The sequence below is a fragment of the Moschus berezovskii genome, chromosome 5 (genome assembly GCF_049115385.1).
Source record: "Moschus berezovskii isolate FMDL1 chromosome 5, NW_MosBer_1.0, whole genome shotgun sequence".
Taxonomy (NCBI): domain Eukaryota; kingdom Metazoa; phylum Chordata; class Mammalia; order Artiodactyla; family Moschidae; genus Moschus; species Moschus berezovskii.
Window position 1 is genome coordinate 44,534,700 of NC_142464.1, and position 13,017 is coordinate 44,547,716.

Below are 13,017 nucleotides of genomic sequence, written 5' to 3' on the forward strand. Positions count from 1 at the left end.
AGACATTTTAAGTTTGAGATATCAATTGCACATGTAAGTGAAGACGTCAAGTAACAGGTCTGGGATTCAGGTTCAGTTAAAGAATACAGCCATGGTATTTTTATTATCTGTAATTAATTATATTAACAGTGTTCATTAGAGAATGATGACTTCAGTTCAGTTCAGTCGCTCAGTCATGTCCAGCTCTTTGCGACCTCATGGACTGCAGCTCGCCAGGCCTCCCTGTCCATCACCAACTCCTGGAGTTTACTCAAACTCATGCCCATTGAGTTGGTGATGCCATCCAACCATCTCATCCTCTGTTATCCCCTTCTCCTCCTTCTTTCAATCTTTCCCAGCATCAGGGACCTTTCAAATGAGTTAGCTCTTCGCATCAGGTGGCCAAAGTATTGGAGTTTCAGATTCAACATCATTCCTTCCAGTGAACATTTAGGACTGATTTCCTTTAGGATGGACTGGTTGGATCTCCTTGCAGTCCAAGGAACTCTCAAGAGTCTTCTCCAACACCACAGTTCAAAAGCATCAATTCTTCGGCACTCAGTCTTCTTTATCATCCAACTCTCACATCCATACATGACTACTGGAAAAACCATAGCCTGGACTAGATGGACCTTTGTTGGCAAAGTAATGTCTCTGCTTTTTAATATGCTCTCTGGGTTAGTCATAACTTTTCTTCCAAGGAGTAAGTGTCTTTTAATTTCATAGCTGCAGTAATCATCTGCAGTGATTTTGGAGCCCCCAAAAATAAAGTTTGCCACTGTTTCCTCTGTTTCTCCATCTATTTGCCATGAAGTGGTGGGACCGGATGCCATTGTTTTCTGAATGTTGAGTTTTAAGCCAACTTTTTCACTCTCCTCTTTCATTTTCATCAGGAGGCTCTTTAGTTCTTCACTTTCTGCCATAAGGGTGGTGTCATCTGCATATCTGAGGTTATTGATATTTCTCCCGGCAGTCTTGATTCCAGCTTGTGCTTCTTCCAGCCCAGCGTTCCTCATGATGTACTCTGCATATAAGTTAAATAAGCATGGTGACAGAATACAGCCTTAACGTATTCCTTTTCCTATTTGGAACCAGTCTGTTGTTCCATGTCCAGTTCTAACTGTTGCTTCCTGACCTGCATACAGGTTTCTCAGGAGCCAGGTCAGGTGGTCTAGTATTCCATCTCTTTCAGAATTTTCCAGTTTATTGTGATCCACACAGTCAAAGGCTTTGGCATAGTCAATAAAGCAGAAATAGGTGTTTTTCTAGAACTCTCTTGCTTTCTCCATGATCCAGCGCATGTTGGCAATTTGATCTCTGGTGCCTCTGCCTTTTCTTAAACTATCTTGAACATCTGGAAGTTCACGGTTCACATATTGTTGAAGCCTGGCTTGGAGAATTTTGAGCATGACTTTGCTAGCGTGTGAGATAAGTGCAATTGTGTGGTAGTTTGAGCATTCTTTGGCATTGCCTTTCTTTGGGATTTGAATGAAGACTGACCTTTTCCAGTCCTGTGGCCACTGCTGAGTTTTCCAAATTTGCTGGCATATTGAGTGCAGCACTTTTACAGCACCATCTTTTAGGATTTGAAATAGCTCAATTGGGATTCCATCACCTCCACTAGCTTTATTTGTAGTGATGCTTCCTAAGGTCAACTTGACTTCACATTCCAGGATATCTGGCTCTAGGTGAGTGATCGCACCATTGTGATTATCTTGGTCGTGAAGATCTTTTTTGTACAGTTCTACTGTGTTTTCTTGCCACCTCTTCTTAATATCTTCTGCTTCTGTTAGGTCCATACCATTTCTGTCCTTTATTAAGCCCATCTTTGCATGAAATGTTCCCTTGGTATCTCCAATTTTCTTGAAGAGATCTCTAGTCTTTCCCATTCTGTTGATTTCTTCTATATCTTTGCACTGATCACTGAGGAAGGCTTTCTTATCTCTCCTTGCTATTCTTTGGAACTCTGCATTCAAATGGGTGTATCTTTCCTTTTCTCCTTTCCTTTTTGTTTATCTTCTTTTCACAGCTATTTGTAAGGCCTCCTCAGACAGCCATTTTTCTTTTTTTTGCAATTATGACTTGACATAGAATATCATAATATGTTATGCTTCATTATGTTTTGGACTAGTTAGCTCACAAGCATCTTTCTTCACATTGGAGAGCTTTAACCTCATTTGTCAGGAATTCCACTGGGTATACTAATCACTTTATGAAATTATGAAAGTCACTCAGTCGTGTCCGACTCTTTGCGACTCCATGGATAGTCCATGGAATTCTCCAGGCCAGAATACTGGAGTGGGTAGCCTTTCCCTTCTCCAGGGGATCTTCCCAACCCAGGGATCGAACTCAGGTCTCCCGCATTACAGGCAGATTCTTTACCAGCTGAGCCACAAGGGAAGCCCACTAATCACTTTAGGGTCTTATTAAAAAGCAGATTCTTATTCTAGATCTCTGAATGGGAGGCCTAGGTTCTCCATTTCTAATAGGGGATACTGATACTGATACCTCAGACCACACCTGGAGAACAGAGTTCTCACACCAGTCTATCTCCCTGCTGCCAGTCCTTTACTGGCTCCTTACTGTCTACTGGCTAATGAGCCAACTCTGAGTGGCAGGATTCATCATGGGCCTGTTTTTTGTTGCTGTCTTTTTTGCAGTCTCCAGTCCCTGCCTCTCCACACATACCTCAGCTTTGCAGTAACACTGAACTACTGGCTGTTTTTTGAGTAGATCTTGTTATGGCACATTTTGTTCGCTGTCTTCCTCCACCTTCTCTCCCTGTCAGTCCCTCTGATACACTACTTACATCATCTTCAGATGGGTTTAGTCTCCTATTTGGCTTACAAGGCACCTTCAGCTACTTTTATTCCTCCTTGTATCAAAACGATTGGTCTTTTTGAGTTAGAACAAACTTGTATCCATGGCTAGCATATAGTACTCAGAAATGTTTAAATTGATATGATTCTTCTCATACTACTACTAATAATAGTAGTTTATTGTTTTCAATAATAGTTATTGAGTGGTGATTTTGGCTTTTATTTCTTCTGTCCATAAGTAGTAGCTCCTGTATGAAGACAGGAGTTGCTCTTTTGGCCATGGTATTAGATCAGGGATCAAATCCCTTCCCTGACCCTTCTAACTGTGATGCTTTGAGCCATTGCTTAGTTCTCTGAGCCTTGTCTGTTATATAAAGGTAAAATTATTGGTACTGTTTTGTAACAATATTGTGAGAATTTAGATGAGATCATCTATAAAAACAAAGATATAGTCAGTACTCAGTAAGGTCAATTGTAATTTTAAGGCAGAGAATTGAAAACTAGTTCCGAAAGAGCCAGAAGACTTAAATAAATGATCAATAAGGATGGGGCATATGACAGTTGTTTTAATATTTAGTTCATAATAAGTTTTCAAACTTGAGTGTACTTACAAATTGCTTGGGTGCTTGTTAAAATAGGCTTCCCTGGACCCAGCAGGTCTGAGTAGACTGTCCAGGAGTATACATTTTAATTAATATTCTGATTGATTCTAGATTGCCCATGGAAAACACTTTAGAAACCCTGGTTTCATGAAAACATTAAGTTTAGGTTCCCTAACTATCAGATAGATTATGTGAGATGAGAAGTTAGTAAGAGGAAATCAAATTGAATGAGGAATAAATGATCTAAAGGCAGAGGTAATAAAGTATGTTACCAAGAAATGTAAGTTTCAGATATTTAATGACTCATTGTTATCTTCTCACTATTAATTTAGGATGTCTAAACAAGGACGGACAATCATCTTCTCCATTCATCAGCCTCGTTATTCCATCTTCAAGTTGTTCGATAGCCTCACCTTGTTGGCCTCAGGAAGACTAATGTTCCATGGGCCTGCTCAGGAGGCCTTGGGCTACTTTGAAGCCATTGGTATGGTTGCCTTTTTTGTACTGTAAGATCCTTCATTAATAGTATCCTAAAAGAGAACAAAGGGGTCACTTGGAATGATGTTTGATCTTGGAATCAGTTCAGTTCAGTTCAGTTCAGTCGCTCAGTCGTGTCCGACTCTCCGCGACCCCATGAATCACAGCACACCAGGCCTCCCTGTCCATCACCAACTCCCGGAGTACACTCAAACTCATGTCCACAGAGTCAGTGATAGATATACATATATCACAGTTTCCACTGCTCTGAAACATCTTTGGTTAGTTTGGTGCTAGAATTTTTTTTTGCTTTGCAGTGCCAGTTTATTATTTATGTCTCTTTTTTGTCCTGTTTGAGTACATGCACACATATGTTTTTTTTTTTTGTGTGTGTGTGTATTTCTAATGGGGCTATATCTGCTGTCCTCAGTTCTGGTGACTTTTCCCTGACAGTTCAATAAATATATTGACCTCATGGCCAGTTATCTGTCAGATGGATATTTTCGGAAAGATCTAATGTCCCTAAGTTATTTGTCTTCTTAGCTAATACAGATTAAGGTTTATCATGTTCTTCCCTTACATGGGATGTTGGTTTTCCTTGGTGAGGGTTCATGGAGATGCTATTATATTTAAATTTTCTAGTGATATTAGGTTATGGATTTAGCATGTATGCAACTTACCTGTCAATACAATGGCTAGTCATGAGTCTGACTTCAATGGGCCAACATTTCTGATGGTTCTGGACTGCCTGATTCTATTTAAAATGGAAATATATAATTTTTAAATGACTCATGCAGTCTACTTTGTTTTAGAGGTACTTGGATATGATTGTAGATGATGCTCCATGACCTCAAATATAGTTTAAAATATTTGCCAGTCATATTTTAAAATGTCTTTGTTTAATCTCTATCATTTAAAATTAAGCCTACATGGGTTAAGAGTTTTGGGGAGTTGAACCTAAGAGTCAGACTACAGGCAAAGCTGAGTTCACATGATCATGTTGTTACTGCATCTAAGCTCATACTTCTTGCTGCACAACAGGCCAATAAATCAAGACATAATTTGCTGGGTCAAGGAATAGTGACTTTATTTGGAAAGATAGCAGACCAAGAAGATGATGGGCTAGCATCCCAGAGAACCATCTTACCCACATTATAAATCAGGTTTCTTTTATACTAAAAGGAAAGGGGGTGTGGTTGATTGCTGCAGACTTGTTGGTGTTGGAATCCTTTGTTCTTGCATCTGCCTGTGTGGGTCTGGTCATAGTGTTCCTATAAACTTCCAGCAAGACAAATGTTATTCTTTGTTCTGCAACTTTTTATCTCTATATGAATGGAAAAGTGTTACACCTTTAGAGATCAGACCCTGGAGAATAGGCTATCCCATATATTTCAGGCTACAGACAACATTCTTCAGTTCAGTTCAGTTGCTCAGTCCTGTCCGACTCTGCAACCCCATGAATCACAGACCGCCAGGCCTCCCTGTCCATCACCAACTCCCAGAGTTCACTCAAACTCATGTCCATCGAGTTGGTGATGCCATCCAGCCATCTCATTCTCTGTCATCCCCTTCTCCTCCCGCCCCCAATCCCTCCCAACTTCAGAGTCTTTTCCAGTGACATTCTTAACTTGTAGCAAAAGCAATAGAATACAAAGGTTAAAGTAAAAGAAGCAGATCCAGTATGGAGTCAGATTTGTTCTTGCCTGTTACAGTGCCTGGAGAGGTCAAGGTAAGCATTCAACTGTGCTGTGCCAGCTACATTCTCTTGAGAATGCTGTTCTGGTGATTTGTTCTCTATATTGGAATTATAATAGCATAATAAATAACTATTTGGACCTGAATTTAGTAGGAGCAGAAATAATCATTGCTGAAGTGGGTACTAGCATTCTAGCAGTCTCTTAGTGAACTTGAAGAGCAGAACACGCCCCAGGCCTCTCCCAAACACAGTCCTTCTGTGCCTTAGCTGGCTTTGCTTGTTGCCTTGCTTTAAAGAACATTAGTCTCTCCATGGATTTTTATTTCAATGTGTTTTTTTTTTTTTCTTAGACCCATGTCTAGATTTTTTAAGAAGTTCTGATAAGCACCAGAGCATATTGCTAGCTATTTCAGGTCTCATGAATTATGATGGGTAAGGACCAAGCTCTAATGTAAGACTTTCTAATAGTCCAAGGTTGGTTTGGAGTATGTTGTTTTGCAAAGAGTCAGAAAATTGTTGAAATATTGTGATTAAGTATATAAAAAGAAAATATAAATTAATGAGGGGAGAAGAGAGAAGGAAAATGAGGGAGAAATTATTAGATTCTGTCTTTTCTAGTAGCACCTCCCTCACTCTCTAAAACAGTCTTTATTTACCAGGACTATCAGTTTTGTGTACCTGAGTTACCTTCTTTTGTAGGTTTCCACTGTGAGCCCTATAATAACCCTGCAGACTTCTTCCTGGACATCATTAATGGAGACTCTTCTGCTGTGGTGTTAAACAAAGACGACACAGGTGATGAAGGTAAGCAAATCTGTTGAGAATCACAGATTATTTTCTAATTGAGTTGGCTGAAGTTTAGCAATGTGGTAGTGTGAATTTATATAAGTGCTATCCTCTGATACTGGTTGTACTAGTTTGTTTGGCTGATGCAACAAAAATACCATAGACTTGATGGTTTAAACAATAGACATTTTCTTCTCTCAGTTCTGGAGACAGCAAGTCCAGGATCAAGGTGCCAGCAGATTCAGTGTTGAGGACTTGCTTCCTGGTTCATAGATGGGCAACCTTATTATAGCTTCTTCAGGTGGTGGGAGTGGGGAGGGAGCGCTCTGGGGGCTCTTTCATAAGGACACTAATCCCACCTCCTGAGGGCTCCAGCCTCATGACCTAATAATCATCCCTCAAAGTCGTTCCATTCAAATACCATCACACTGGGGATTGGGTTTCAGCCTATGAATTTTGGGGACACACAAACGTTCAATCTAATAACATCAGTCAACACAGATTTTTTTCATCTGTAAGAGTGCTATTTATTTAATCTGTAAATGAGCATTGATAGGACAATGTCAGTTCTAACAAGAGTTCCCATTTTAAGAGAAGTGCTCATTGTTTACAGAGTGGTCCCTTGGTTTCCATGGAAGATTGGTTTCAGAACCCCTGCCCCCTGTGCCCTGTAGATACCAGAATCCAGGGATGCTCAAGTCCTTCTATAGGCCCTCTATATCCCTGGGTTCCATGTCTGCAGATTCAGAGGGCCAACTGCGTAGTGTTTTGAAATAAGAAACTTGGCAATTTATGCATTTATTCATTGTAGAAAGCAAGGACCAGGTGTTTTGTTTTGTTTTAGGAATTATAACTCTGAATTGTGAGAAGTCTCTTTTGAAAGATTTAGGGTCCAAATATTATAATTAGGAAAAGATCAGTGAATTTCCTGTATCCATAAGTTTATGGAAGGAGGCCAATTTAGTCTGTTTTCTTACCTTGTAAAGCAGTGACAGAACCCCTAATTTTTTTATACTCAAGCTTTAGAATGAAGGTGCTAGAGTAGAATCTAAGAAAGGGGTTATAGAAAAATGGATTAAATCTGTTGTTATTTTTAAAATAATGTTTCCTTTTTATCTGCTTTTATTCCACAGCCAAGGAGACTGAAGAGCCTTCCGAGAAAGATACCCCACTCATAGAAAAATTAGCTGGGTTTTACGTCAACTCCTCCTCCTTCAAGGAAACAAAAGTTGAATTAGATAAATTCTCAGGGGATCAGAAAAGGAAGAAGCTTTCATCCTACAAGGAGATCACTTATGCCACCTCCTTCTGTCATCAGCTCAAATGGATTTCCAGGCGTTCATTCAAAAATTTACTGGGTAATCCCCAGGCTTCTATAGCTCAGGTAACCTACCAGACTCTTCTAATTATGCTGTAAAATACTCATTTGGGGGATATTATGCTTATCTTCTGCCCACACTGTATTTATTTATCCCCATTCCATTTAGGGTATAGAAACAAGCAAAACCTAATTAGGTTTTTACTTTTAGAAAGACTTATTTTTAGTGGGGTTTTTTTTTTGTTTGATCACCCACTCAGAATTTTTTTGGTTCAGACAAGCTGTAATGGATAATCTTTGTAGAAAAAACATTTTTTTCCAAAACTTGTGAAGTAAAGAAGATGTTTGACCACATTTGTGGTTTTCTGATGGCTGCACATGTTCATTTCCTGATGCATTCAATAAGTTCTTACTGATTATGCACTACATTTTGAAGCTTGTATATAGCCATGAACAGAAATAAAATCCCTGCTCTTGGGGAGCTTTCTTATGAGGAGAGACAGATGATAAATTCATATAGAAATAAATAGCATGTCAAATGGTAAAAGGGGCTTGGAAGAGAGTTTAAGCAGAGAAATGGAGAAAGGAAATGAGAAAGGAAGGGAAGAAGGGAAGAGGGGAAGAAAGGAAAGCGGTTGGTTGGTTTGTATCTTACATCAGGTGGCCAGGGACATCTTCAGCTTGGTGTTGCTAAATGCCCCTGAAAGCAGTAGGGCCGCTCACTGGTTTCTCCAAGAGCATGTTTACAGATTCTGTCCTTTTTAATCAACCTTCCTCATTTAGGGGTTCAGATCTTAGGAGAGCACTAGATACCTAAAACAGTATGCAGTTAACACAAAAGTAGTAAGCAGACTGGAATTCTGTTCAGTAGTAAGACTCTTCACTGTCAGACTGACCTTCTCTTAATTAAGTTGAATTAATGTTCTTTTTTCTCTTTTGCCCGACTTCATTGATAGTTGTTGATGGTTACTCCTTTATGATTTTTCTGTTATTCTTAAGCCCTTTGTCATCCAAAACCCTCATTTTTTCATCCTTTCTAAGGAAGTCAATTTAACCAGTTATTTTGGGAGTAGCTGATTTTATTTTCATTGAATTTCTACTGAGTACTGAAAGATGACGTGTTGTTGGCTCTAATGAAATATCACTGATTTCTTACTATTCATGCCATCATTTTCATACTGTGGTACTGTTGCCTTTTAAGTATTAATTTCGAGAGCCTATATCCTTCGAGACATGCTGCTCATTAATCCAGACACTTTTTACTTGTTATTTGGCATTTGTCAGAACATGAACAGTTTTATGTACTTTCAGTCAAGGACACTTTTTAATTCTTTTAGTAGATTTGATGTTATTTGGGAACAACTTCTGTAAATAATGTCAACCTCATTATCCATTGTTCAACAGTAAAATGATAGAAGAGTGTTGACTCTTTAGTGTGATTTATGCATTCAATTTTTTTATTTGGAAAAGAAATTTCTCTTGCTTCTGAAAGTGGTTTCTAAATATCTTGTCCAAGTCACATATGGTCGGCCCTCAGTATCCACAAGTTCTGCACCCACTGAGGTTGGAGGAACTCACAGATGTGGAGGGCTAACTGTAAAAGGACTTCATTTTATATAAGGGGCTTGGACATCTGTAGATTTTGATATCCAAGGGAATCCTCCTGCTAATACCAGGAAATGACTCCATGTGGTAGTTCTGGGCAGGGGTGATTATAATGTAGGGCTATTTTTAGTAGTACACCAGGTTTCTGCATCTTTTGGTGCTAGGTTTTCTTCAGATTCCAGTTCCAGGCAGGCCTAGTGTCTCCAGGTTGCATGTTCAGCCTACTTTCCTCCTCAGTGAACTCAACTCCGCCAAAGGAATCCCAACAATGTTCACAGCAGTGATAATCTCCCAGAACAAGGACAAAATCTTGCTTCTCCCTGAGCATCTGCTGTGGGGGGAAACTCTTTTTCAGATGAGTCAGTCCTGGTAAGTTAGCTTAAACCAGAAATAGGTAGACCTTTTTTGTAAAGGGTCAAAGAGTAAATACTGTAGGATTTGTGGGTCACATGGTCTTTGTCTGACGTAGTCAACCCTGCCATTTTAGGAAGGAAGTAGCCATAAACACATTTAAAAAATAAACATGACTGTGTTCCAATAAAGCTTTATTCATGGACACTGAAATATTAATTGTATATGAATTTCACATGACAAGAAATTTTTTTTTTTTTTTGCCATTTAAAAAAATGGTCCAAAAAACCCACAAACCATTTTTAGCTCATGGACTGAACAGAAATAAGCCTAGGGCATAGCTTGCTGACTTCGGTTTAGGGTTTTTTAATCTTGGGAGTCAGTCTGTTAACCTCTCTAAATGTTTGAATGTGGAGCTATTAAAATATTTTATGGCTTCCTGTTGATAAATCTGGTGTGGATAGTCTTATAGCCATAGTTAATTTTGAACTAGTCGTTTACATGAGCTAGACTTTGCTTCTGGTAATGCATTTAACCAAAGGTTGTCTTTGGAAGGTCTTGAAATGAATGGATTTTCTATATAAGATTTAATATTCATTTAATGTCCCAAAGTTTTCCTGGTCAAATCAATTTGCAAAATATTATCATGTCTCTGGGAGAGTCATAGTTTCTCTTAGCACATTTAACATTTGACTATGGATTAATTTTTTCAGCAACAGCCATAAACATCCCTTAGAATTCACCTTGAAAAATATTGGCAAACACAATTGAAAGAAATTAGAATTACATATTTAGGAAATTTCCTTTTTTTCCCCCTTCTGTTCAAAAGACTCTAGCTACACAGAACTCATAGGATAGAGTCTCTTTGCTCCAGTGAGAAAAGTTTAGTCTTCCTATATGTTTTCTTTTCCTTAATGGAAAAAGGAATAACAGACACACCTTGTAAAAGCATGCTAAAATTATGAGATTAATCACTTTGTCAGTGTTTGAAAACTTTCCTTGAAAATACTTTTAGCACTTTGAAGCCTTTAGGAAACATCTTAATGATAAAACTGACAGTCTGTTAATATGTTATTAAGTTTGAATGCAAAAGAAGCAAAGCACGTAGAGTGTCCGCTTTTAAAAGTCTGAATATTCTTGGAGTTTTACAGTGTGAAAGTATAGATTGTTGACATGAAGTATAGTACATTTTGAAGGTAATAAAGATAAGCCAGGGTAGTAAATTTTTTTTTCTTCAAATTTTTGACTGTTTTTTTAGCAAGGCAGTTTTTAAGTACATCTTAAATCCTATTCTTTCCAGGCTGTGGTCTTCACCAGCTAGTCTTCACAGATCATGATCTTATTTTACAGTTTTGTTTGCCTCGTGCCCAAAGTGTCTTGACAAGTTATTACAAGCTTTGATACCATTGCACTGTTGTAGTGCTGGGGTGTTTTTTTTTTTTTTTTTAACTCTGAAGGTTCCACAAGGTATATGGTAGGATATTTTGTTTTCTTTGGATGATCATATCTTATATCTTTATATTTATACATTTAATAAAATTTAATTAAAAGTGTAATAAATATAATTTCCTTATATAAGTTATAACATAACCCTAAATCTTTGTTTATAAAAGTATCTTTAAGAGACATTTTGTCAACCTTAAAAATCTTAAAAATGAAAGTGATGTTTATCCAGTCTTCTTAGGAGTCATCAAACACTCTTAGGAGTCAGTGAAGGTGGGTAAGAATGGCGAAGAATTGGCAACTTGGTCCAGCTGTTGGTGGTAGACCCTCTGGGCTGAGGTTGCTGGAGAAGCAGTGGCAGGAGGGTGGGTACTGGGAGCACTCGGGTGCCCTCAGAGAGAGCTGGCCCAATGCTTTGGTGACAGTGACAGTGTGCTTTTCCACTGTAGGCGTGGACTCCCCAGGTTGGATAGATGACCTCAGCTTACCCCTACTTCCTTATTGTGTAAAGTTCCATTGTTAGAATTTTTTAAAGTGTACTTTAAAATTTTTATTTATTTCTATTTGTTTTTTCATGTTAAGAGTAAGGATATCCTGTTTTTCTTGGAACCTCTTGAAATATCACACTATGCATGTTCATTAGCACAAAGGTTGAGAGTTTAGGCCAGAACTGTTAGCCAGTTGGGCTTTATTTCGCCCCCCAAACTACTTTTCTGGGCGCTTGCATTGTTCTGCTTCACTGTGTGTAATTCCCAGGCCCCATAGCCTGAAATGGACCGTGAACTGGCAGTGCCTGCTAAAACGCTGGGAATCTTAGCTTTTCTACTTTGTCTTCTTGTCAGTCTCCTGAACACGTGGATAAATTATTTTTACTTTAACTTAAAAAGCAGTGTAGTAACATGTACATTTTATATTTTCCTGAGGACTGTATTCAAGCCATTTAAAATATCTGTATCAGTGGAGAGGTTTGATTATGTAGTCAGATATATTTTAATAATAAAGGGTGTATTAAGTTTTTACCTTTAATTGAAATTCTTTTTTCTTTTTGAAAAGTTAATTGTGACAGTCATCCTGGGACTGGTTATCGGTGCCATTTTCTATGGTCTAAAAAATGATCCTTCAGGAATCCAGAACAGGTGAGTAAATCTGGGTCTTGATTTTGAGAGCATGTGGTTACTTTTCTTTCAAGTTTATGAAATTACATTAAGAATTTGAATTTGAAACAAGCACAGGGTAAACTGAGGAGTAGGACAAGTCAGTGAATTGAAAGCTGAATGAGAGTTTTCATATTCATATATAACATATATATGTATCATGCTAAACTAGGAAGAACATAAAATTTACCCTGTTAACCAATTTTGAGTGTACACTTCAGTGGCATTAATTACATTATTGTGCAACCATCCCCACCACCCAATGCTAGAACTTTTTCATTTTCCCAAACTGAATCTCTGTACTCATTGAACAACAACTCTCCACTCCCATTTTTCCTCAGCCTCTGGAAACCACTGTTATACATTTTGTCTCTGGATTTGAGTGTTCTAGGTACCTCATATAATTGGAATCTTAGAGTATTTTTCCTTTGGTGACTGGCTTATTGTCTTTAGCATAGTATCTTCAAGGTTCATCCATGTTGTGGCATGTGTCAAAACTTCTTTTTAAAGACTGAATAATATCCATTATGTGGATATACCTTATTTTGTGTATTGATTTATCTGAACGTGGGTACTGGTTGTTTCTGCCTTTTGGCTTTTGTGATTAATGATTATGAATGTGGATATACAAGTAAATATCTGTTTGAGTCTCTGCTTTAAATTCTTTTGGATATACACCCAGAAGTGAAATTATTGGATTATTTGGTAATTCCATTAATTTTGTGAGGAGCTGCCATCCTCTCTTCTATAGCAGCTGTACCATTTTGCATTTCTACCAGTAGTGCTC

The 13,017-nt window shown here is 38.2% G+C and overlaps 1 protein-coding gene across 4 annotated transcripts in view; it reads left to right on the forward strand.

The window, feature by feature from the left end:
• Positions 1 to 13,017, forward strand: part of ABCG2 (ATP binding cassette subfamily G member 2 (JR blood group)) — a 148,313-nt gene that overhangs the window by 122,505 nt on the left and 12,791 nt on the right. For all 4 annotated transcript variants that reach the window (XM_055434257.2, XM_055434256.2, XM_055434255.2 and 1 more), the window contains exons 7-10: positions 3,733 to 3,884; positions 6,273 to 6,377; positions 7,493 to 7,743; positions 12,130 to 12,212. In XM_055434257.2, coding sequence (XP_055290232.2) covers positions 3,733 to 3,884; positions 6,273 to 6,377; positions 7,493 to 7,743; positions 12,130 to 12,212 — 591 coding nt within the window. The remainder of the gene's footprint in view (positions 1 to 3,732; positions 3,885 to 6,272; positions 6,378 to 7,492; positions 7,744 to 12,129; positions 12,213 to 13,017) is intronic.